A 26,373-nucleotide genomic window follows, 5' to 3' on the forward strand; every position below is an offset into this window, starting at 1 on the left:
CGCCAACGGTAGTTGTTGCAGGACTGCGAATTACCTGCGAAATGACACAGGCGCTTAGCAACAATGCTTTTACAGAAATATTACCAGAATGCAAACAGTTGGCAGCCAGTCGAGTGCCCTCTACCAAAGAGACACAGATGAACTGGGCTCATTGATGTAGTCTACACTCGGATTGATCTGCATTTATAAATTAGACACTTGTTATTTGCAAACTTTTGCCAGTCTTTCTGAGAGTGGTTGCTGTCAGCCTGAGTTGGAGCGCAATTGTATGGAAATAGGTTGCCTTCAATTGCCATCACATTGCAACTGAAGGCAGTTGCTCAGCTGTTTGCCACAACTGCTTGCCAAATGTGAAAAAAATCCAGTGCAATCAGCAGGCAGCCACCAATTTATCCTATTTGAAAAGAGATTGCATCCTTTCTTTACTCTGGTGTGACTGAGCCATTAGCCCATATACAGTTGCTGGTACCCCTGCAAACTACCTCCACCCCAACACCTGCTTTTTCCTGCTGTTTCTGTTATGTCATAATCAGTACATCACGTTTGATGTCACTGACGCCTGTTCTGTGCTGGGGGTCTTTTATTGCTCTGCAGTGAGACAACTAGGACCCAGAACACTGCTGTCAAATTTCTGCAGACTGAATAAGTCTTCCTTTAAATGAAGTGGTTTTAACTGAAATTCCATTGACCAAGGTTATGATGAAGAGCTGTATTTTTAAATTTGAATTTTAATATTTAATATTTTTTCTTTGTGATTTCTTTTTCTTTCTTTTTTTTTTTTAAGAAAAGCACTTAATACTTTGAAGCCACTCTTTAACTTTGCCCAATTAGATTTATGGCAATTTGGTTCAGTTCAGGGTCATTTTGTTTTAATTGTAATTTGATGTGCCATTAAAGTACAATATAAAATTAAAAAGAGCCTGAACGTGGCTTCTGTTTATTACAATTCTTGAGATTAATCGCCTTTAGCCACCCACATCTGTGCCCATTATTTCTAATGTTCCAGCTCCATTATGCCTAACCACTATATTTTTGTCCATGCTTTTTCTCTGCAGGTGATGTTATTGTCTACATCAACGATGTGTGCGTCCTGGGTACCACCCATGCTGATGTGGTGAAACTCTTCCAGTCTGTACCTATTGGCCAAAGCGTGACTCTCGTATTATGTCGCGGTTATCCTTTGCCGTATGAGCCAGAGGAAGCTGCCAACACCAACAACAACACCACCACCATCATCTCCCCACTGGGCATCATGGAGCAGCGGCCCATTATGGTGAACGGCAGGACGGGCTACGATAACTACCTAGATTATCTCACCCGCACGGCACGCTTTGTTACAGACCCCAGTCAGGACCCGGTCAGCGCCCAGCAGCAGCTGCTCACTGGTCACCCAGCGGACACCCACTTAGATGGCTCGCTTCCTCCCACCACGGGTACTACGCCACCAGACAGCGTCTCTATGGCATCATCGGGCGCGACCCAGGGAGAGCTACTAACCCTGACCATGGTGAAGGGCGTGGATGGGTTTGGCTTCACGATTGCAGACAGCGCCACAGGTCAGCGTGTTAAACAAGTCCTGGAGCCTCAGGGCTGCCCGGGCCTGTGCGAGGGCGACTTAATTGTGGAGATTAACAAGCAGCCCGTGCAGGGATTCGGTCACACACAGGTGGTGGAGCTGCTCAAGGAGTGCCCTGTGGGAGCTGAGACCTGCCTCTTGGTTCAGAGAGGTGGAACAGGTGAGAAGGTGTTAAAGGTAGTGTTGCTGGCTTTGGAGAAGAGCTTGAATCTCTGTCCTTCTTCCTGTCTGCTTGTTCATTTCTGTCGTCTTTTGCTGGTGTGTTTGCATGTGCGGTTTAGTCCAGTGACAGCAGAAATCTGTGCTACAGTCCCTCAGTGCACAGCAATGACTTACTGATCTTCAGCTGCTCTCAGATGTCCTGCTAAGTCCGCTTTACTGTTCGCTGTTCCTTGCTCCTCATTGACAGCAGATTCCACTCCAGCTATACTAGGGGTCCCCTAGTATAGTCTGATTGCGTCTGAAAGCGTAAGCTTTTTCTGTGTTATTTTCAAGCCCACTTTCTGATTTTCTTTTTCTTTTCTTTTTTTCATTTTCACATGTATAGTGAATTTTACCTTTTCTACAAGATCCAAATAAAAGCCCGCAAATCAAAGCATGTCAAAACTGGCACAGTTTGTCCTTGAAACACTGGTAAATGGCTCTGAAGTGCTTTCAACTCTGTGTTTTTCAGAATGGGAGGCCCTCTCACACTCTCTGACAATCATAATTATGCACTGCACTTTGTCATGAGTCACACACAGGGCTGTTATTTGCCGAATCTACGTGTAGCTGAGTGTGTGTGCGGACTGATGGAGGACATTGAGTGTTAAGTGTGTACAAACGTCCGTATTCTTCTAGAAGGCCAGAAACCTTTATATTGCTGTCTTTTAATGGCAATGTCTATGAGAGAGTTGCTGTCTTGTCTTTGGGAAATATACATATGACTCAAATGACAGAGCATAAGTTGTGTGTAAGCTTCCTGTGATCTGCCTACAAACTGAGATTGCCTTCTTATTGAATTGTGGCGGCGGTGCATCTGTCAGCGATGACTCAGCCGAAGCACCGACGTTGAAGATTAAAACGTTAGAGAGTTTAATTAAATCTAGAAACGGCAACAGTGGCTCTTCATCAACCAAGCAGATAGGATCTGTCTCTGGAACCTTATTGTTAAATGTTGTTAAATGACTCCTCTCTTTGCGTTTACCTGTCCTTGATTTATCTTGGCATCCTCTAAGTGATGATGCATGAACTTTAGCACGCTCTCATTTGCAGAGCGAGCTGGAATCTGAGCCAACTCGTTTGGAAAACTGACACTGCTGTTTCTTTTTGTGTGCAACCAATTTGTAGTTCCATGTTTTGCCTCTTTGTGTAGTGTAATGTCGCATACCAATCATAATGCCAACCGCCTGGGTGCCACAGACACCACTGAGACTCACGCGCAAAGGTCAGCAGCGGCCACTGAATAGATTTATTCCCATTTATTTCTTTATTAGGCTGCCCATGTCTCTGCTAGTGAGCAGGGAGCCAGCAAACAGGGGGGGGGAATAGAGGGATGACATGAGGTATTATCATGGGAAGATAATGTTTTGGGTTTCTGGGGGGAAGGGGTTTGTAATCCAAAAAATCTACAAAAAACAGCATCACAAAAAAAATCTGAAATCTGGTTGTGTTATGTTAGCGCCAGTAAACTGCAATACATCAGGGCGTAGTGTCGCATCCGATGGCATTGATTGCCTGTGACATGACAAGTTGCAAATGCGAAAGGTGGAACAAATGTCAGGGCCACCCAGCTTGCTGTTACTGCAGCACAACTACATACGGCACAAATTTGTGTCAAAGTGAGTAAAGTTAAGAAAATGTACCAGTGGGGTGGAGTTTTTAGACATCGTGCATCTCCTGAGAGTATTTTTGGGATTTAAGCAGGAAAATTCTGCCAGACTTTAAGCTTGTTAAGATCAAAGTACACACTCTTCTGAGAGTAAATGATCACAATAAACTATTTTCAGTTTTGTTAGAAGTCTTTGTTGGTAGAAATTAACATGAGAAATGGGGTTAAAGTAGAAACCTATAGATGGTGAAAAATTTGAAAATGCTTAAACCTTTGACACACACCCCCACCACCACCACCACCTATAAAGAGTGGGCAGTGGCTCTGTTGTGCTCCAGGGGGCATTTTGCTGGATAGTTGGTCACTGCACATTAAAACAGTTGTTCTGGGTGATCATCCCATCTTCAGGGATTACAAGGGGATCATTTCTTTTGTGTCCCTCCAAAGGTTCTATGGTGAATATACCTGTGGTTGAAATGGGACTTAACATGGGCCTTCATTTCTCTTTCGACTGAATAAAGTCTGAATAAAGAAGTTGAATTTTTTTCCTATCGAATCCCATATTTAGGATATAGGAGCTGCGTAGGTTTGAGGGAAAGAGACAGGATTGTGAGATCAAACGCAGAGCAAGACATGGCTGCAGCTTCTCCTTCCATGCTTAAATCATTACCATTTCTGACTACGATGTCTGATCCTCTGGGGTTGTGAAAGGAATACTTTGCTTATCAAGCTTGTTCACAGTGTTACATGTTTGTTCCTGTTAAGGAAAAGGATGCACTGAACTGCAGAGTAGCAACTGACTACAATGTTGCCAATTTCTGCAAATAAGTAATTGTGATTTCTATTCTTCTCATCCGTAAACTCTCTCCACACTCTTTCACGTGATTCTTGGGTAGATGGTAGAAGAGGTTTGTCATGTTTGGGGCACGAAACAAGCGATAGCGTATAATATGAAACAATAGGCGTTTTAATTTTGTCATCCAATATATTTCATCATATCGCACAGCTCCATTTTTTGACACACAATTTTCACTGACAGAAACAAGATTTGATCAAGAATTACCAAAGTTTCTGTCCATAAAACTGAAATAATCCATGTGCACCACACCACAGTGTAGTCCACAGTGTTCAGGTTGAAGGTGGCACATCAGGTGAGGAGTCCTTTCAGGAGCATGATCAACAGTGTTTATATTAGGCTTCAGTCACACAAGCCTGTAGATCATTGGGCGATGCCAACACTCCCCAACTACTACTAGGTGGATGTGAAACTGAGCAGTATGATGTAAAGCAGAGATTGAGAGATTCAAGGTAAAAGTTGCGCATTCTGAAACATGTTGGATTTAGCTGCAAAGGGTCTGTTTCCTGTTTCCGTCAGGCCTGGGTGACTGCGATCTTACTTCTCACATAAGGGAACAGCAAAATTGTATATCTCAGTTAAAAGGTTTTATCTTTTATGGAAAGATTAGATAGCACCAATCTTAACTAACAAATACAACATTTAACAACAAGTTGGATGGCTTTCAATTTTTAGTTTTGATGATGGAACTACCACTTTGTTTCAGGGCAGGGAACAATTGCTTTGACTGCTGTGGCCTTAAAATAAATAAATATTATTTTTTTTTAAAAACGGGGCAAAATTTAATTGCACATTCACTTGGAGAAGAACAAGCTGGATAAGCTGCACGAATAAGAGCTGAAATTGTCTCCACCCAAGCACAAAAAAATAATCTGTTCATCCAGTGCTTGAATTCACACACAGCAACACAGAGAGAGGAAGACTGGGGTCTCTGGTGAATTTTGATAAGAGATCAAATAATTTCTAATGATGTTAATGTTTACCCATCTTTCTAGATTTGCTGAAAGCCAACTGTGAGTTGATAAAAAAAATTTTAAAAATCCTACACGTGGGAGGTAAAAAAAAAAAAAAAAAAGATAAATGCCAAAAGGTGCACACACAGTCAACCATCTGAAACGCATTAGGCTACATTTGTTCACCATAAAAAAGATCTCTTTAATTTTACAGTGAGAGGCTAACATTAGCCCTTCAGTTATTTAAACGAGACAACGATAGCACTAGAAATGATGGTAGAGTGTGCAAATGTTTTGGCCCTTTATAAAAATGTATCCTCATATCATGAAGGAGCCTGCCAGCTTCACATCAAAGCTACAGCAGAAAACCGATTCTATCCACTTCTATTGAATCAATTGTTTCATGTTGGTCTTGTGTTTTAAAAAAAAATCAGCCTCATTGCAGTTGTGTGCAAAACAAAATCATTTCTAGGTACACGGTTGAATATGCGTGATATTAAAGCAGAATTTATTCAAACACGCTCGTGCAGTCACTGGGTAATCACGCCATCCCATTAAAAGCCAAATAGGAGCGCTTGATTTGTTTAAGAGGCAACCGAGGTCAGTGACTCTACTCCTCCCACAGACAGGAAAGGGATTCAAAGCACAATATAGAGTTCAGTGGTCTAAGTTTGATGGCAATAAGGCTCCCATCGCATTTTCTACTTGATATAATCTCAGCATTTCGCCCTTCATGCACAATACCCCCTGGCTCCCTCCCTGTGCCGATAGGAATGGATATTGATCCCTGGCGGGCACCGCCTCAGCTTTGGAACCGGTGGGGACAGAGCTGCAAGTGTGAACATGGCAGACAGACTGTGGCTTACTGGCAGAGAGCCGAACTCATCGCTCTCTTGCTCTTTCCTCCCCTTCTCTTTCTCTCTTTTGTTTCCAACTATTCCATCTTGAACACACACAGCCAATGAATCACTGTCTAGTTACACACTGATTCCCTGGGAGGCTAGAGGAGGCTCACTGAATCAAACCCTTGTTCTTTTCTTCTTTTCCTTTTCTAGAGAGCAGACCTTCACCTGAGGTCTGCACGGTTTCTAAAGCAGCTGGTGGTCACATGAGGCGAAATGTCAAACCAGGCATAATGTACAGTTTACTCATGGTACTACTAGCAAGGGGAGTTTATGTAAGTGTGCGGGGGCTTGCGTGCAAAATTTGCCTGGGGATCTGTGCGGATAAGATGAGGAAAGTGTGTGCCTGGCTGTTGTGTAGGTGTGCGCACAAACTGTGTGAATCAAACCATGTGGCTCGGCGTTTGTGCGAGTGCGTGGGCGGGCAGCAGTGAGGGAGAATGTGGCATGTTAGTGGAAGCTAAATGGTCGAGCGTACATGTGAAAGAGATGATAGTCTCGGCAGCTAATTACAGCCCTGCATCTCTGCTGGTGTTGCAACGAGGACACAGACTGTTAATGGTCTAGATCGCCACTAATGAGCCTGTCTGGCATTGACACACATACACGTGCCACCCATACACACAGGCACAATAATTACTGGTGATGAGCGACAGAGTGGCCATTTGTTGGGCAAAAATGGCTCAGGAGTCAAACTGAAATTTAAGGGATGGATAAATATCATAACTATATTATGAGTGTTGGCTTTTTCAAGGTGATGAGGCTTAATTGACTGGAAGGTTTGATCATAAATGTCCTCATTTGGTCAACAGGCAGCGTGCTTCTATTGTCGGGATTTCAACAACGAGTTCTTTGGGAGTCATGGAAATAAAGCTTGAGTTAAAAAAAGAAGAAAAACCACTAAAACAACAGATTTAACTGAACTTTAAAAGAAAATACTTTGTTATGATCAGTTGCTTTTATGACAAAACTTAAACAAACAAAAGTTAAACAGCCTGCCATGCTGCAAAAACTGATCATGGATCGCGCTTTAGGAGCGCAGGCCTCCACAGATCCCAAACTGTTGGTGCACCTGGGAAAACAGCAGGAACAAGCTTGAATCACAGAGGGTCTACCCCACAGCCCAGAGGTGGGGTAGACCTCTGGGCTCTAAGTATCATATTTCTAAGTATCATCTTAGAAATATAGGAGACCGCAGAGGTCCATGTCCCACGGATCAGAGCTGTTTCAATGAAACAAAAGGGGTCTACTATAGTTCATTGTGTATGACCAACTTTAAACTTGAAGACAATAGTAGCAGGATGGATACAAAGGTATTTACTATCTTGCACTAGGAATCTAGCTAATCAGGTGGAGCCCAAGTTAAAGGGCAAAATACAAGAAATTGCATCCTAAATATCCCAAGATGCAGCGATCGGAGTGTAAGTGTGCATCTGATAGCGTGAATAAAAAATTGTATTAATTCTTATCATGAATGGATGAACATGTATTTTAAAAAGTGGTCCGTTTGTAAATTTAAGCACCAGTCCACTCACCATTTACTATTTAAACTGTACTGACAGCAGATCTTATCATTTCTGACCCTCGTCATTTAAATACACATTGTCAAGATTGCAGGAATTGCCACCTTCTCTGTGAGTAAAACTACTCTATTTCTCTGTGCGACAATGACTTTCCAAAGCTGAGAAGTCATGTGCACTTTGCATTACAGTAGTAAATGTTCGGTTCTGTGTCCATGACAACACCAAGCTGAGCAAGGCAAGGCTTGCTGAACAAAGAGTTGATCATACTAACTCTCTTTGTTTTTAATTTTTCCTGTGAAGTCTCATTTTTCCTGTGCTTCTTCTTGTTTCTACTTCAGTGAGTTACTTTACTTCTTTCTAGTTTGTACATACAGCTGTGGAACTGACACAAACAGGATGCACTGTCTAAGTGTGTGAGGGGAACCTGTAATTGAACCTTCCTCGCCTCACTAGCCATTCTTGATCTTTGATGCTGGACATTAGAAGTGTGTTGTCATAGTAACACCATCATAAAAAAAGCCATAACAGTATTGTCGGATTTTGGTTGTGGGAGTTTGTGAAATATGTGGGTGTTATGAAAGCATAAAAGCTGTCAATCTCACTTCCAGTTGACTTTAAGTGTGTGTGTGTGTGTGTGTGTGTGTGTGTGTGTGTGTGTGTGTGTGTGTGTGTGTGTGTGTGTGTGTGTGTGTGTGTTTTTGTGCGTGTGTGTGTGTGTTTTTTGTCACAAGGTGGTAGATCTGTCTGCAGGATTAAAGAGTGGCCATTAAAAAATCAAATCCAAACATATGCACACATATACACACTATTTAAACTTAAGCTTGTGGTGCTCGTTCAGTCCTCCGCATCAGATTGCCATTTCAGTTAAAGGGATGAGCTGTGTGCCTGGCCCTGAACTGGCAAATATTTGGAGAACGTGTCAGAGACTGAAGCATGACAGTTGTTTGGTGACAGATATCAGTCAGTTCCTCTCATCTCTCTCTCTCTCACTTTCTGTTACTCTGCTGTGGGGCACAAAAAACAGCCAGAGTAACAGAAAGTGTGGCCAGCCTCCAGTGGGCTAAAGAAGCGAGCCAAATTGCTATATGTTAAGAGGTAGATCATCATTTCAGCAGCATTATGACAGTTTTATTACGATGGATAATAGCTTGGCTAATATTTACAGCTCGTCTTTTTGAGCATGTTGGGTCAGGGAAGACCTGCAACTCAAATCTCACAGGTGGTGCTGCGAGTCTCACACCGGTCACAGTTTAATGAGCTGTAAGAGGTGATTTTATTGGCAACCACCCTGTTTTGTCTCCTTACACATCTGTGGATATCCTACAGCAATTCTTCTATTTTGAGACCTCTCCCCAGAAGTAAGGCTTCAATCACACTGGCCAAGAGACCAGTTGGCAGCCTCTTGGCAAGCTCTAGGTCACTAGGGAAATATGTGCAATTCAGGACCGTTTGGCAAGGGGTAGCTGGAAGTTGTTGGCTGGGTAAAATCAGTTGGAAAGACAGTGCTTCACCAAAAAAACCCTTGCCCTTTTACTGGGTACCAGCAGATTTCATCAGTCACCCATAGTTAGTGTTAATAGCGACTGCCCAAAACCTTTAAAAACCATTCACCAATCAGTTGAAGAATACACATTTTTCCCTAGCGACCAGCAGTTGCCAGGGGATCACTGACCAGTCTCAAGGCCTGATTCATTCACGTTTTAGGAACAAATTTCATAACAACATCCAGCAACAACTCAGCAACCAGTTGGGGAATGTGCATTGCAATCAGTGGTTGCCAGATAGCTGGTCTCTAGGCTTGCATGGCTACGGCTGAATGAACTGAGAAACCGAAGACCCATCACATTCATAAAAATTAAACATTTACTCAAGCTGAAATCAAGGAAGAAATAGGGTTGTTTTCTGTCAGTTTTTTTTATTTAATTAGACTACTTTTGGTAACCCAAGGAGCCCCCTAATGGTCACTACATATAATGCAGGTTTTAGGCACTTAAGAACTCTCAATACAGAACTTTAAATACAGTCTATGTTCTGAACAAACAGTAACACAACCGCTGATATTTTTTGCTGTTTTTTTTTAATGACATTCACCCATTTTTTCCCCATTGGAAGCTAATTTTGACAGCAGCAGGTTTTAATGAGCCAACATGTAAGATTTAATTTGGCGCTTTTGAGAACCAGTGCTTTCTGTGAAGTCCCTGCCAGCTCCAGCATCTCTGGAAACATTTCCAGTTCCAAACTCTTTAATTAGAGTTTTGCCCAGAAACCAGGAATTGAAAATGAGGCACAACTTCAACCAAATGCCCTTCACTATTACCTGAAGCTGTGCCATGGATGGAGTGGAGTCAGACGCAGTCATTACCTGTGCACTTTAACTGATGTGTATTGCTGTTGTTATACTTATATTGGAAAAGGCTGACGCATACAGTAGGACAGGACACCAGTTAGCTCAGAACTTAAGTGCAAGTTGGACGCTGCAGGGTTCATGTAGCTCTCTGTAGCTGAGCTGACAGATCTGATTAGCATTTGGGCTAAGAGCTTTCAGCACCACGGACAGCTCCTTTTGCCCTCCCTCTCTCTCTTGGTGTTCTCTCTCAGCCGCTCACCCCTTCTCAACTTCTAGCCATGGGGCACTTTGACACCTACGTCTGCATAAATGTCTGGTATGCCTGAGCTAACAGTGTCTTTAACCCATGGATCACCTCCGTCAGTGATGCCAGGTAGTTCACCCTCTTTCTGTCGGTCTGGCTTAGCTCAGGTTCTTTTACCCATGTGGAGGTTCTGCTCTGTTGTTGCCTCTTTTGCTCACTGTACCCTCCACAAAGACTCAAATCTAGGTATTCTGAAAAGCTGTTCATTGATTCACCTTCTTTGGGAATAAAAGCAAAAATCCTTCTCTGCCCCTCAAGTTATAACACTTCAAAAGTCTTTCTTTTTTTGCGCTGATAAAAATGCTCCCATGTGCATTGAAAGTGAAATTGTTATTGAGTTTTAGATAAGCTCCTGTAACTGGTTTGTTTCTAAAAATGTTATTTGGCTTGTTTTGACTAGAGATGGACCGATCCGATATTACGTATCGGTATCGGTCCGATACTGACCTAAATTACTGGATCGGATATCGGAGAAAAATAAAAAATGTAATCCGATCCATTAAATATCACGAAAGCACCTCACAAAACTTGCAACACGCCGTAACTCACCTCAGAACGTTAGCACGTCGGAGCAGTATGCATCACGTGATAGAGCGGCTGTGGCATGCGGGACCTGTCGGTGGTCTGGATAGCATTTGGAGCTTCGCTAGCAACCTGGCATTTCATCTCCGACAAAGTTATCCCCGAGAGAAGTAAAGCAAGTGTGTAAGTCCATCTCTGAATGTTTGTAAAGCATTCCTGCGTTAAGCTTAACGAGCGACTGCCTCTCGCTCTCCGGCTGCTACTTCAATCGTGAAACTGCTTAATGATCAGCTGATCGGCTTTTCTGTCGCGTGTCTCTTGTTTGCTTTTGGCCCACTTTGCACCAGACAGAGGAAACCAGCGGCTGAACAACAGCAGCACGTTTAAGCTTGATCAGCTGTTGTTAGAATGTATTTAATATTACTTTCTACACCAGGATCTTTTTCTACGTAGCTGACGGCTGGTAACTGTGCAGGGGCGGATCTAGCAAAGTTTAGCCAGGGGGGCCGATAGGGCATTAACAGGGAAAAGAGGGCACAAAGACATACTTTTCTTTCTTATTCTCATTTAAAATGTCGAGCTTTTAATTATTTAATATTTATCTGAATCTTACACCCAAAGTTTTAATCTGATGTAAAATGTATAGAAGTCCATTATTGTATATAGTAACTGTTAAGTCTAATATATATACCCTAGTAAGCTATAGTACTTTTTCCTTTGGGAAGGTACCATCTGTGCAGTCTGCAATTTTGTTGAAGAAAGATGTTGAATCTATTTAATATTTCTTGAAAAATAATTGATTTCTGTGTATTTTTTTCACACTGCATCAAATTAAGGTTGATTACGTCGATTAAGCATCATGAGGTGGAGCGTGAGGGGTGGTTCCCTATTTTTTATTTATTTACTTTTGTTGTTGCTGGGAGTTGGAACCCTATTAGTTAGGTTGCTTAATATTTATGCTAAGTACTCTTTAAAATACCAGAATAGGGAGGATGGTGTAGGTTTAAGTTTATTAGATTGATCAGTATTGCTGAACTATGAAATATTTTTTTTTGCATACAGGTATAACAGAATAGCTTTAGTGTAGTTGTTGTTTTAAACTTGAGTATGAACTTATACAAAATGCAGCAAGATATTTAAAAAACAGTTTTGTTGATTAAAACACACTATATCGGATTCATATCGGTATCGGCAGATATCCAAATTTATGATATCGGTATCGGTATCGGACATAAAAAAGTGGTATCGTGCCATCTCTAGTTTTGACAGAGAAGAGCCAGTGCTCTGAAAAACATTGCTGGAGTTCTCTTTGTAGCCTTTGTTAATTTCCATGTTGTCACCATTCCACTAGTGGCTCAGTGAGACGAATGTTTTTACAGTGCGATTGGAGTCTGGCCAGGCCAAGACTGGGAAGGCTGGCGCATAATTCGAGCAGTCACCCTTTAATTTGATCCCTCAATTTGCATGTGCTTGAAGCTTCCCAGAGGGAAGACTGTGGCAGCACTTGAAAGACAAGAGAAAGAAAAAGTGAATAAAGAAGATGGAGAATGCACCTTTTCTTAATATGCTCCTGTGAATTGCACTAAAGAAAAGTGCTTCATTACTCTGTGTCTGCATGTATATGAATGCATATATACAAGTGTTTGATGCTTGCTGCATGTCTTGTACTTTTTTACTGATGATTTTCTTTCATCGCTCAACTCAGAATTCTGGTTCTTGTGCTTGGACAACGTTGTAAGCAGCTGAAATGTGTGGAATAACATTTTAAAGGTCAAAGCAAGATGAATTGGGAAGTGAAAGGAGAAAGTATGTTCTTAACTTGCTGCACTGCATTGCAAACTAAAACCACTTTATGGTCACCCTGAACTTAAGTGAAAGTCAGAGTTTTATTGCTGTAGGCACTGACAGATCAGTGATATATTCACAAACGTCTCTTTGCCTAGTGTAGTTGCCGTCCTGCTGAGTGCTGATATTGAATGCTTTAATGAAATGTTTGCTGAAGATTGATCAGAGGTATTGAGTGAGGTCAGCCTTTCCTCATTTCAAGTGAAAACTGAAACAATGGATTCATGTTGAGTGTTCAGTTCTTTTATACTACCTCTGGATCCCCTAGTTACCTTTAGATGAACAGATTTAGACCTAGGTTAATTTTTTTCATACCTTCCTGGTGTGAAACATCACCTGGGGATAGGACATGTGATGGCTTTTATGGTAAATCATTGTAGCTGGGTGGTTATGTAGTTAGACAAATTAGCAACTAGTTGCCTTTAGAAAATTTAGAATTGTTAATTTATTAAGTTGAAAACAATTCATATTATTTAATGTACACCACCGTTTAAATGTTTGGTTACACAGTAGCCCAGTAGCTAGGGCTGCACGATTAATCGTTAGAAAATCGCGATCTCAATTCATACTTATGTGCGATCTCATTTCCAAATGACAACGATTTAAAAAAAAAAAAGAGAAAAAAAAAAAGACGACGATTGTACCGCATTTTGATCCGGGACGTAATCTGCATGAAAACAAGCGCTCACTCTTCCTGCTCAACAAATGACAAGGGCGGAGCCTTATACCACGTGATACAGAAGCTGGGACAAAACAACGGAGAGCACGTCAGGGATGATGAGAAAGTGACAGGAGAAAATCCGTCCCGGTCAACCACCCAAACATCAATAACGGGAACCTTATACAGCGCTTCCCTATACCCGTCGATCTCCCGCAGGCACAAAGAAATTACGGAGGCTATTACTTATCACCTGACCAAAGATAGGGCTCCCATCAACACTGTGCAAAACGAGGGATTTAGGAAAATGATCAACACCCTAGACAAACGCTACACAGTGCCGTCCCGCAACTATTTTTCTATTGTTGCACTACCTGCTCTATACACGCAGTGTCGAGCAACGGTGGAGACGGAATTTCAAGCAGTACAACATTTTGCAGCAACAACAAAACGAGACATTTGTTGTTTTTATGTTTATTTATTGTTTTTATGTTCAGTCTCAACTGTTACGAAGTTGATGTGCAGTTAATAAGTGCAATAAATATTTATACTGGAAAAGAAAATCGTGAGAGAATCGTGATCTCAATTCTAAGCAAAAAAATCGTGATTCTCATTTTATGCAAAATCGTGCAGCCCTACCAGTAGCCCACAATCACCAGTTACTTCATTGGCTACACCTTGCTAGTATTGGGTTGGGCCAACTTTTCCCTTCAGAACTGCCAGAAGTGGCATCGATTCATCAAAATGCTGGAAACATTTTTGCTTCATACTGACATGACAGCATTGCACAGCTGCTGCAGATTTGTCAGATGCACATCCACACTCTATAGGAGTTAGATCCGGTTATTGTGGAGACCATTTGAGTACAGCTCAAGAAACAGTTTGAGAGGATTTCAGCTTTGTGACACGGCATTTTAACCTGTTGGAAGCATCCATCAGAAGACTGGTACACTGCGGTCATAAAGGGAGGGACATGGTCAGAAACAGTACTGGGATAGGCTGTGATGTGCCCAAAGGGTACCAAGAAAATATCCCCTATACCATTACACCACTAGCAGCAGCTTGAATGGTTAACACAAGGCAGGATGGATGCATGTTTTTGTGTTGTTTGTAGTGGGCCCGTGTGAATTGGATCCTAAGTTTCCTGTTCTTAGCTGTGGTCTTCTGCTGCTGTAGCGTCTCTGCTTTAAGATTTGCGTTCAAAGATCCTCTTCTGCATACCTTGGTTGCAATGAGTGTTTATTTGACAGCTCAAAGCAGTCTGCTCATTCTCCTCTGACCACTGAAGGCCATTTTCACTCAGAACTGGCGCTCAGTGGATATTTGCTCTTTTTTTTTTTTTTTTTTGGAGGATTTTCTGTAAACCCTGCAGATCCACATGTGGGAAAATAAATCACATTGTCTGGCACCAATAGCTAATCCATATTGGAAGTCACTCAGATCACCTTTCTTCCCCATTCTGATGCTCAATCTGAGCTTAATCTGAATTAAAGATTTTATTTAATCACATAGGAATTGAATCTCCACTAAGACCCCCACCTTTATCTTGATTATTGTTGGATGACTTGCTGACAGCTGTCCATGTGACAGACATTGAAACACTGAAAGTCAGCGAGCTCACTGAAGACTCAGTTTGTAGGATTACATCTGTATCCGTGACTTTTTCTCTTGAGGCTAAGTGTGCACATGTTCAAGTGTGTTGGCTGGTGCACATTTATCAGTGAGTCATTTTTATATTTTTTACCTGTCACAGCTGACTGAGCTCTGGAGCCTGTGTCACCAGTAGACTGCCCTCTAGTGGCATTTGGTGTGCAGTACATGATAATATAGAACAGTTTGTCACATTAGTAAAACCAGAGTGTCTGTATTTGTGAGGATCAGGATTTGTAATACTACATTTTAATGTTTTTTATTCATGCAGCTGATTTGGATTTATGGCCTAAAATGTTCAGCAAACATGCAGCTGATTTCTCTAATAATCGCACCTGCTCATAGATAAGCATTTAGCAGCTGAGGAGATTTGAATTTCCTTTAGGAATACTTGTGTAATAATGTAATAATTTGTCAGTGTTGTGTTTACAGCTTGTTTCCGCTGCCCCAAGTGGCTATAAATATAATAACGCAGGTTTAAAATGCATCAGTATAAAGTTTGGCCTCGCTTTCTATTTAACAGAAGGCAAACATTATTACCTGATATCTCCAAATCAGAATAAAAATCACGTTTTATCAGTAGCAAATACTCTGTATGTGCAGCAGTGAATTTTCTCAGGTCTTATTTTAATCTCACTTTACATTCACAGTTGGTTTCTGCCTCATAGAAATGTATTTGCCATCGCTTGCTTTGTGCTTTCATCATGTTTTAGACGTCCTTTTCTTCGTCCTTTCTACCACTTACAAACACTGCTGTCATGTCCCATTATTGTCTTCATTTGGTTTAAATTTAATTCAGATGTTTTCTTCATTTTATTATCCTCTAAGATATACCCTGGAAACCCTGGCTTCATTGGGTAAAAATAAGCCTCACATCTCATCTTTTTCCGTCTAAAACATAAGTTGTTTTTTTGTTCTCTCAACATTACAGGTCACTATTCACCCTGGAAGACCCCTAAGCAGGTAACATGCAACATCCTCAGAAATCCAGACTATCCACATTTCTGCTTTTTTATTCTGTAGATTACCACCAGTGGCTGCAGTGTGCATACGTATGTGCTAACTGGAAAAACTCTAAATTTAGCAGTGACTTGTCTGCTCTTTTGTCCGTCGTACTAACCCCCACTGGTGACTCACTATATGTCCGTGTCCCGCTTTTGATATTCAGCCCTTCTTTATCGTTATGAGATGGCAGAAAGTCCAAGTAGCCCACTCATAACATCACTAGACTTGTCCTCCAAGTCAGGCGTGATTCATAGCCTGGCTGGGTGCCATCAGGGTAATTTACACTCAGGGCATTAGGACTATTATGCTACAGCTCTAGTGCTGCTATCCATCTGTGTTCAATGCTTTGGCATGAGCCAGATATGTTTCATCCCCTTTTTAATCTTCATTTCATAACATTTGTCCATTTGGCAAAATGTTTCAAAAGCTTTTCTGCACATCTATACCCTGCTTTTCTTCCACGGTCATTTATCTTTCACCTTCTTTCTCTTTTTTTTTCCACCCAGTAGAGCAAAAACCCGTCATGTGGCATCTCTGCAAACTTGCCTTTAGCTTCGAGTCCTGCCTCCACTGCTGTTATAAATACACTACTACACTGTCATTTGCTGTCCCTACAGGCCTCTAACAACTCTGTCCACCAAACACCCTCTCAGATCAGATTCATTTTGCTTTATCTGTGTCACCCTCATATTCCTTTCATGCCTTGGCATCTTCCCAGCACTGCTCTGACCAGTCCCTGACCCCAGCTAATGTTGTCCCCATTCCAGTTCCCAACTAACATCAGAGGAAACCTCAGTTGTGCAGCTTTTAAGATGCTTTGTCTGCTGAAATCCCCTCATTGTTCATCGTTTCTCCTTCCATCTCAACACAATCATCGTCTTTCATCTCTCTCAGAATAATTGTAATCCTAAACTCTGAGCTTTTGTAGTGCAGCAGTCAGCATACACAACCTCTCTCTTGTCTTGTTTGTTCACCTTTTTGGATGCCCCACCTGCGCCTGCCCCTCTCTTTTAGGTGCTAAAGCCCCCGACACTAGACTTTAGTACTCGTATAATTAGGTGTAATTTGTTAAAGGAATACTTCTGCAGCAGAGAATGAAATATGGAGGACTTTGGCTAATAAGGGAAGACAGGAAATCTCCTAATTGCCATATTGACCTATAGTCCTGCAAACACTCACCCCACAACTCCCAAGAGTTTTATTTGCAAATGAGCTTATTAAGATTTGCCAATCAAACTCAGCCGATACTGTAGGTAACGGAGAACAGTGCTTAATGTGGCAACACATACAGGTGTTTTTCATTCAGCAATGCTGTCAGCCTGCAGTGCGCTCTATTCATGTGATCAAGTAGATCATCGCCATAGTGTGCTTGCTTCAGTGTCTTAATCTCAAATAAGAAGAGACAGAGTGAAAGAGAGATCAGGATGCAGAAGTCTACTCCCCGCCTTAACAAGGTCCCCAGTCTCAGCAGCCTGCCCTATGCAGACGTGCTTCACATCAATAGCAGACGCGACTGAAAACTGCAAAGAGCGGAGCTGCTTTTCATTCCTGACCAGAGCTTCCATGAAGTTGATATTTATTCTCGGTACATCTGGAACCAGATGACCTGCATTTCTCAGTATTAAAGTATGGCACTATGCAGCCAATCTCGCCGTCTCGCTTTCAAAAGGCCTGTTGTTCCCTCCAGATCTGTCGCTCACCCTTTTTTGACATGTCAACATGTCATCTTGGCTATCTGCTTAGTGTCATGCCATGACTCAGGCGGCCCCGCTTATCTGACACATCAAGGCTGACACTTTGACTGGTGATGTCAAAACTGCCTTTGTCACCTCCAAAGCTTGACAGCACATTTTCAGATGTCTTTCTGGATGAAAGTTATCCGATTTCTGATTATATACCACACTCTACCTTACAGATAGAGAATAACTTTTGCTCTGGCCCTTAGAATCGTCTATCATTTTTTTTAAATGTCCATCTAGATGTGCCAATCACATATGTCAGGTGCTTTCCTCCCTGCACACATCCCCATAAACACTGTGATCTGAATGCCAAATAGAAACAGCTGGCAGTATTTTGCTTATTTCTACTACTAACCTCACTAACATGCTTGAATTGACAGTTGGCGAAACACTGCCCCCTAACAGGAAATATTGAACCACATCAATTAGGTGCAGCAGGCCTGTCAAGCTTTGTTCTTTCCCAGATGTTAAAATATTTTAGCAGGGCTGCCTATTGTAGTCACATTTGGGGTATTTCTTTAGTTGTCATAGTTATCTCAAAAATACAAGGCGAAGGCTGACTTTGCAAAATGCTGCATTCCTGATGTTTCAATCAAAGATGTAAAATTATAATTCTGAATACACATCATCATTAAAACAGTTTGGAAAAAACAGTAAACGGCGAGTTCAAGTGAGTCTGTAACTGACACACTTTGGTGCTTTTTTTAATGCCCAGGGCATCATCATCAGTTTCCTGAGTTGTCTTTTTGCCAAAGCTAAAAGCATCAAGTCTTTTCCAGTATGTTTTTTCTTTCACCACATGTTTTAATCTTAAAATGAGAAGGAGACAGATGTTACAGTTACATAAAAACATGTAAATTGACAGGCACCTTTTTGTGAGTCGAAAGCATAATTTTTTTTGTTAGAAATGAGTAGTTTTCCTTACTTTTCTCTGAAAATAGACATGCATTATTAAGTTGTAAATATGTCCGAGCAGGCAAAGCTTGACGGGTGTAGCAGCCATAAATGGGCGCGGCAGGGTTTAGTGAACTGTCACAGCTCCTTAAACGAAACCGTGCCTAGGAGTTTACGGTTCTTACTGTGATTTTGAGGATGAAATCAAGCATCAGGAGTGGGAGAGCAGGAAGGGAAATACTGACCGCTCATGCCGCTGTGCTTTGCAGGTGCTGGAGCAGTGGGAGTCCCAGCAGGGCCAGAGCAGCCCTGCTCAGACCAGCCTGTCGGCTCCTGTTATCCCCCACAGCGCCCCCTTCCCAACACACCATCTTCACAGGGCCTCGGTCCCTGAGTCTGCCTCCGAGGCCTTGGCCCTGGCAAAGCCAGACCCATATGACCTTTATGAGAAGTCCAGGGCTATCTTTGAGAGTAGGCGTAAGTACCAGCGTTGATACTGCAGGTGAAGTGCTGTGAAAACACACTCCTCTCTAGAAATCAAGCAGGCCAGCTTCTACGAGGGAAGGCAGAGGAGTGAAGAGCGATCACTCTTTCTCTCAATCACAGAATTGATTCATTGTCACTTTTGTTGCTCCACAGAAATCTGAAAAAGTCTTCTGAAATTTGCTGACCTCTTTCTTCAGAGCTGAAGATCTGTGTCTGAACTTTCCACACAATAACCACGAGTATAAAATAAAAATCAGAAGCTGTGTAGATAACTAGAAATACTGATCATTGTAAACTGAGAAGTGTCCCTGAATAATCAGACAGGTGCTTCTGCACAGTTATATTTCCATCCTGTGACTTGTAAAATTATAAAATTCTACATATTATTGCGATTGTGCATACATAATTCTTTTGCTCAATTGAGCATTTTAATCAGTAGAAAGTAGGACATGCTTTTTATGCACATTTGTATTTGCAGAATAAGGATTTTAGTAACATCACAGATCTATATTATCATAGCACACAGGTACTAGAATTAGTTTTCTTAAATTCTGTAACGAGACATTTACACTAAATATTATTGTGTTTCTTTCACATTATTTCACATCATCATTTCACATTCTTTCCTACTTGAAATTAAAATGTGTTTCTGGGAAACATAGTGAAATACGGATTATGTTGAGTTGGCTTTTCCACTCTCACAGTGGTAAGCCAGTTTCTTCACTGATTCTCTTTAGAGGTTAACATCTGCCTTGCATATAACTGATAACAGGTCTCATGGATTCATGGCTTGACAGTATCTTTCCTCTGGTTTATTGGAGGATATTGCTATAGTAAAGTTACAGTAAAGTTTTTATTGTTAAGGCTGCTGTATATGAGGTACCTGCTATTCAAGAGGACACGGCTGTCAGAAAGTCTTCTCATCAAATCTTCCTGTTTCGCTCACTGTCGCTTCCTCCTCTTCTGTGGCGGATGCCGTGATCACTGCTGCCTTCCTCTCAGTAAAGGTCAGGGGTTGTGCCTGGTAATGCTCAGTAGGAAAAACACACAGACAGATTTTAGCAGTGCTCCATTTGACCGCCTCACTGGTGTAGGTAAAGCTGGGTGTGACCTTTTATTTAGCATCACAACCTCAGGCCAGCCCAGACTCCGTCAGCTGTGGTTAAGTTCAGTCTTCTCTGACCCTTAATAAATTAATGTCAGCGATTACATAAACAGACTGAGGTATAGGATCAGGTATTTCAAACTCTTTAGCATACATTCTCAGCTTTATGAGCCTGTATTAAAAATGGTCACAGTAGGTTTTGTGGGTTATTCAGTGTGACAGGGAAAAGCAGGTGTTCCTGTTTTGTTGTGTTTCATACGCATTAAAGTCAAAGACACTTCAAAGACGGACATGTGAGATCCTGAGTGAATAAATCCCAAGCAGGCTGCATTGCTTGAAACCACTCGAGATTTTGTGTGCGTGTGTTTGTATCTTTGAAGAAGATTGTTCGAAGATTGTTTAGACCAGTGCTCCCAACCTTTTTTCATCTGACTACATCTACTACTGCAGCCCTGTCAGACGGACTCTAAAAACCTGTTCACAACATTCTTGATCTTTAAATCTGTTAAACTGAGCTTATTTTAAACTGCATCTAAACACTTTTGGCATAATTTTCAATTGTAGATAGTTATCTGATCCAGATGTCCTTACCTGTTAGCGTGTTATTTTAGCCATACGTCACTACTGCTCAGTTTAATAGCTGGTGACCAATTTCACCACTTTCGAGTTTTGTGTGTACAGTTTCGACCTTTTCTTTATTTTTTTCCATTATATTGTTGGCTGCACATCCATGATGAGAATCTTCTGTTACACTATATCCTGAAGTTGCATGATTGTAGATTGTTGGAGAAATAGATCTGGTGACTGTGGGGTCCAATTGCTCAAGAAACCAATTTGAGATGATTTGAACTTGGAGGCATGCCTGGAAGCAGAAATCAGGAGATGGGTACATTATGGTCATAAAGGGATGAACATGGTCAGCAGCAGTACTCAGGTAGGCTGCCGGGTTTCACTAATGGTCAGTGGGTACAAAGGGACTGAAAAGGTACAAAGAAATTATCCTCCACATCATTACACCACCAGCAGCAGCAGTCTGAGTTTTACGCTAAGTTTTGACCCCAACGTCTGAATGCTGCAGCAGAAATCGGGACTGATCAGACCAGGCAGCATTTTTCCAATCTTCTATTGTCAAGTTTTGGTGAGCCCGTGTGAAATGTAGCCTCAGCGTCTGAAGCTACAAGTGGCACCAGGTACGGTCTTCTGCTGCTGTAACCCATCTGCTTAAAGGTTCACATGTTGTAGATTCTCCACGTCTACATGCCAACATGTATTGAGTGGCTGCCATGTGATTGGCTGATTAGATATTTGCAAAGTTATTCAAGTCCAGAGGAACAGGTGTACTCCTTATAAAGTGGCCAGTAAGTGCATTTCGATGTAAAGTTTTGTTAACAGCATTGTTTATTTGTTCATGCTATCTAGTCAGCCAACCTGTTCGACTTTTTCGGGTTTACTCCATTAATTAATTCAAGCTAACAGTGAGCTAATATTATAAACTACCCCCAAAAATACAGATATACTTGAACCTATTTCCTGAATTTGATGTTTTTGAGTGTAGAAATTGACTTTGTAATTTTGATTGTTCTTAAAATATAAAGAAAAAATATAGACATACTGAAGAAATCCACCACTTCTCTATAAACAGAACTGTATATTTGTGGTAATAGCTGCCTCGCTCTGCTCACCTGTAGTCCTGATTCTTTTTCTCATCATTCCTGTGGAGTCGCAGCAGAGCGCTCACTATGATTAAAACACTTACAACTGGAATCAATTTTTCATTCACAGCCACTTGTCTGTGGTTGAGTTCATTTCACTACTTTTGCACATCATGGCGTCGTGCAAAGCTCCTGATTGCAGATCAGTGCTTGCACCCCACCTCACGCTGTAAATAAGGGATGGGTATATTACACGCTGTAAGCACTTCCCGACTTTTATGGATGATGCTGAAATTCTGCAGTGACATAATGCTGAGGCAGGGCCTTTCTGCCTTGTTTCTAGCCTTTATGGGAGCGTCTGTGTTTACTGGTGTACTCTTTGGATGTGTATGAGCATTTTTTTGTGCATTTTGCATTGTTTACAGGGACATCCTGTCCTTTGTCTTCATCTTTTAATCTAGATCCTGGGCAGCCAAGGACTGTTTTCCCTCTGGACTCTTCAGGTAAACACATACTCCTTACAGCGACGCTGGAGCTCCGCACACTGTCAGGCCAGGACTTTAATTATTTTCCTCTTGTTTTGCCTCAGGAGGAGAGTACCAGGACATCGAGGTCCACCTGCGCCGACAGAAGTCCGGGTTCGGTTTCCGGGTGCTGGGCGGGGATGAGGCGGGGCAGCCTGTGAGTCCGGAGACGCGTGAGAAGGCTCGTATGGCAGTGGGCGTGGAACCCTGTCATTTTCTCCTCTCTTAACCCACTACACACACTGTGAACACCTAACCTGACCTTTGCCCCCTGAGAGAGTGCTGGCTGTGGCTGCTTTGGTGTTTATTGCTGTTTTTTTACTGTAACACAACAATATTTTAGCCATGTAACTGAGTTATTAATGTGTCAGTATAACAACCACTTAACACCCACTTGCATGTGACCCACACAGTCTACACTCCGGAGTCTCGGGGCTTATGAGTCCGAAATCTTTCTGACAGCCTGCGTTTAAAAACAGATTCTCATCGGGGCGATCATCGAGAAGAGTCCAGCGGATCTAGATGGGCGCCTGCGGCCCGGCGATGAGCTGCTGTTTGTTGATGGAATCCCAGTGGTGGGGAAGCCACACAGATATGTCATTGACCTGATGCACGGGGCAGCACGTACCGGCCAGGTGAATCTGGTTATCAGGAGGAGGGTTCAGGCGGCAGGTGAGGAAACAGCAGAGTCATCAATCTGGGATTCCTTCTTTATAGATTGTTTTAATCCACTGTTTAACACAGCATAAATGTACTGCTCTGGATTATAAAAGTGTGCAGCGTGCCTCTCCTCTGTCTGTTCTCGTCCTCCTCTATTACCTCTCCTGGTCTCATTCATGTCCTGTAATGATTCAGGTTTAATTAGTCAGAAAACCGAACCACTAATCTCTGAGTAATTATGCTGAAGCCTCTCTGAAAAACACATTAGCACACCTTCGCTCTCACGCACACACATTTCTCGCTCCCTTTCCTTACTTGAGTTTCTTTACCGTGGAGACTGAGCTGGCGCTTCTTCCTCTGAACTACAGCCTGTCCTGTTCTCATTATTACGCCCTCCACCACACACATGCACATGTTCCTCTCACCAATCAAATTCTTCCCACTCTAGTCCGCCCTGTCTGTCAATTTCTTCTCCACCAAAGGCTACAGTCTGACTCATGCCTGGCCTCTTGTGTGGCCCTTACTTCCATCCTAATTGTCTGACTCCCGCTCACACTTTAGCCCGCACCCAGTAACCCACATTTTGCACAAATCATTGGCTTTTTTCACTATTTTCCTCCTCATGTGATAATAATTTGTGCACTCATTGGGTAAAGAAATACTAAATGTGGGCTCAAACCTTTTAATGATAACAAAGCTTGTCATAGCCTCACATTTACAGTTTAAATCCTGAACTGTTTAACTACAGAAGAGCGCAGCCCCACTTACTAGTGAACTATGAAAACAACACTGGGTTCGATCAGTCAGTGTGCCAGAGTGCATATGCACACTTTTGTCAGTGTATGCTAGAGGTGCTAGAAGCTACTTTAGCTGTGGTCAGATTGACATAAGGCAGCGTTTTAATGATGTGTTTTGAATTGCTGTCCTATGTTCGCTTCTTGATTCTTCACAGGGATGAGGTCTAGTTCCAGCTTAGGGGGGAAGATGAAAAACACTTTGCTGGCAAAACTGTGTAGATTTTCCACATGCAAAATGATCTTTGGATTCTATGAAAGTAACTCTGTATCCTGCTGATATTTTTTTCTAGTTAGGAATCTTTAGCTTCTTTGAAGGGGACTTTTATGCTTTCACTTATTTTATGTCACTTGAACATTTCAAAACTGTGGATGATCATATTAAAGTTGGGGGATCCTGTGAATCAAGCAAAGCTACTCTAGTATAGTGCAAAAGCAATATAGAGATGGACATTTCTGTATTGTACATGGAAAAATGTAACAGTGACACTACTTCAAAGTGTCACAACACTGCTTTATCACTGGATTGTGAGTAGAAGAATTAAAGAAGCAGGAAACAAAGAATTAAACTGTTCCAGGAGCTCCCTGGAATCCACCTGGGAATTTCTATGATCCTCCAACAGCATCTCATGGAAATATATGTAGAGATCGCTCATGCCTCCAGCCTTGTTGCTATGCGCACACCTGGTTACAAAACCTGTAAGGTGCACCAGCTGTTTGTAACATCATTTTTGGGATGAAATGCCGTTCTCAAGAGCAGTAGTAGCGAGCATGAACTGCACTGATAGAAGGTAACAAGAGTTTAAAGGTACTTTAATTCATTTAAGAACTTAATATTGTATTATTCAGCGCACCACAATAATTTGACACCTGGAGTCACCTGCAAATAAAGGATTTCACGATCTTATTAAATGCAGCAAATTGTTAAGGATCAAATTACTGAAGAAAAAAATTATTTTTGTTCTTACTGTGTTTCAGAAGTCTAAATTGTAAGCTGCTAACTGCTACACTTTTCTGATGGTTTACTTAAAATAGCAATGTGAGGGCTAGAGGGTTACATCATCAAAAAAAATAAAAAATCCACACACGAAAAAAGCTGCCTTATTTGAATGCTGCGACACAGCAGGGTTGCCGTTGTAGAGAGGGTCCTGAAAAAAACTCCATCTCAGCTGGCTGCAACAGGAAAATGCTCATTGTGCACTTTTGTATTATGAAGCAATGATGTATTTTTGATATGTTTTAGCTTGTGGCCTTCATCTGGATCATTAATGTATACATTGTAAGTGTTAATAGGGTTTGTAAGTCCTTTCCTCTCCCATTAGGCTCCTTAAGGTCTCCGATGTCTTAAAATATCTTAAATAAGCATTTACATTTTTATAATTATAATGAGCTTTGAAAGTCATGTTTGAAATAAAGATATGACCACCTTTATTCTTCAGCACCTCCTGTAAGCCTTCTTGGAATTCCTTTAAGTAGACTTCAGGAATAGTTCTCCAGGCTTCTTGAAGGACATCCAAAGCTCTTCTTTGGATGTTGTCTTTACTTTGTTCTGTTCTCTGTCAAGATGATCCGACACTGCGTCCTCTTAGGTCTCCGTAGAGGTCTGTGCATGACTGATAGTTTCACCTGTGGTTTTTTTCTATCCAGGTATACTATTACTGCATTGGCAGTGTGTTTGGGATCAGTATTATACTGAAAAATTAAGTCGTTGCCAATTAGATGCTTTCCAGATGGTTTAAAGCTGACAATACTTTTCGTTGTTCGTAATTTCATCAATTTTGACAAAGATTTCCTAACAGGTTTTTCTTCTTTGTTCAGGAGGTGACTTGCAGATCCTTTTCATCTGCTTTAGATAGTTTTTTTTCTTTTGTCCTCCAATTGTGCAGTTCACTCAACCTTTAAGAATTCACTTCACACCAAGTTGAGATATGTCAGGTTTAGGGCTAACAGCTCTTTAAGATTCACCTTGTTGGTGCAAACATACAATTTTATGCCTTTGACATTAATCTGCACATTTGGGAAGGGTTCTCAAACTCAGCTACATACCTCTGTTCTGATTCCTCTCTGCGTCGCCCTACAGGCGAGTCTTGTCCAGAAAACGGCCGCAGCCCAGGTTCTGTCTCCACGCAGCACAGCTCCCCACGTAGTGACTTCACGTATGGCAACAGCACCAGCACACCCCAGGCTCCCAACGCTGGCATGGGCAACACCGGTGCTACTTCAGACGGGATCTCGAACACACAACCAAGCGATGTCATAATCAGCCGAAAGGAGAGCGAGGGCTTTGGTTTCGTCATCATCAGCTCGCTCAACCGGCCTGAGGCGGCCACAACTAACAGTGAGTCCAGTGATTATTAAAGAGTCAAGTAGGTGCTTAAGCATCATCAGTCATTCTCTGCTTAGCATAACAACTGCTTCGAGTGCTAAACATTGTGGCAAAGCTCATAGATGCTTGTCAATAATCAGGTAGTCTCTTTATAGTGTGAAGAAAACTTATTGGTTAGGGTAGGCAAGGTCACGGCTTGGTAAAAAGTGAAGCGCCTCTCATTCTAGCTCCTCAATTATACA

At 41.9% G+C, this 26,373-nt stretch overlaps 1 protein-coding gene across 9 annotated transcripts in view; it reads left to right on the plus strand.

Moving 5' to 3' along the window:
• The window catches only part of magi2a (membrane associated guanylate kinase, WW and PDZ domain containing 2a), a 269,662-nt gene that overhangs the window by 227,254 nt on the left and 16,035 nt on the right, over positions 1 to 26,373 (plus strand). For 2 of the 9 annotated variants that reach the window (XM_082510727.1, XM_082510735.1), the window contains 7 exons: positions 1,056 to 1,736; positions 15,878 to 15,909; positions 18,854 to 19,061; positions 22,253 to 22,330; positions 22,417 to 22,508; positions 22,831 to 23,023; positions 25,886 to 26,143. In XM_082510727.1, the coding sequence (XP_082366853.1) occupies positions 1,056 to 1,736; positions 15,878 to 15,909; positions 18,854 to 19,061; positions 22,253 to 22,330; positions 22,417 to 22,508; positions 22,831 to 23,023; positions 25,886 to 26,143 (1,542 nt within the window). Of the gene's footprint in view, positions 1 to 1,055; positions 1,737 to 15,877; positions 15,910 to 18,853; positions 19,062 to 22,252; positions 22,331 to 22,416; positions 22,533 to 22,830; positions 23,024 to 25,885; positions 26,144 to 26,373 lie in introns of all 9 variants that reach the window. The other 7 variants (XM_082510728.1, XM_082510731.1, XM_082510730.1 and 4 more) reach the window with 4 other exon arrangements.

The sequence above is a fragment of the Aulonocara stuartgranti genome, assembly GCF_965226115.1.
Source record: "Aulonocara stuartgranti genome assembly, chromosome: 17".
Taxonomy (NCBI): domain Eukaryota; kingdom Metazoa; phylum Chordata; class Actinopteri; order Cichliformes; family Cichlidae; genus Aulonocara; species Aulonocara stuartgranti.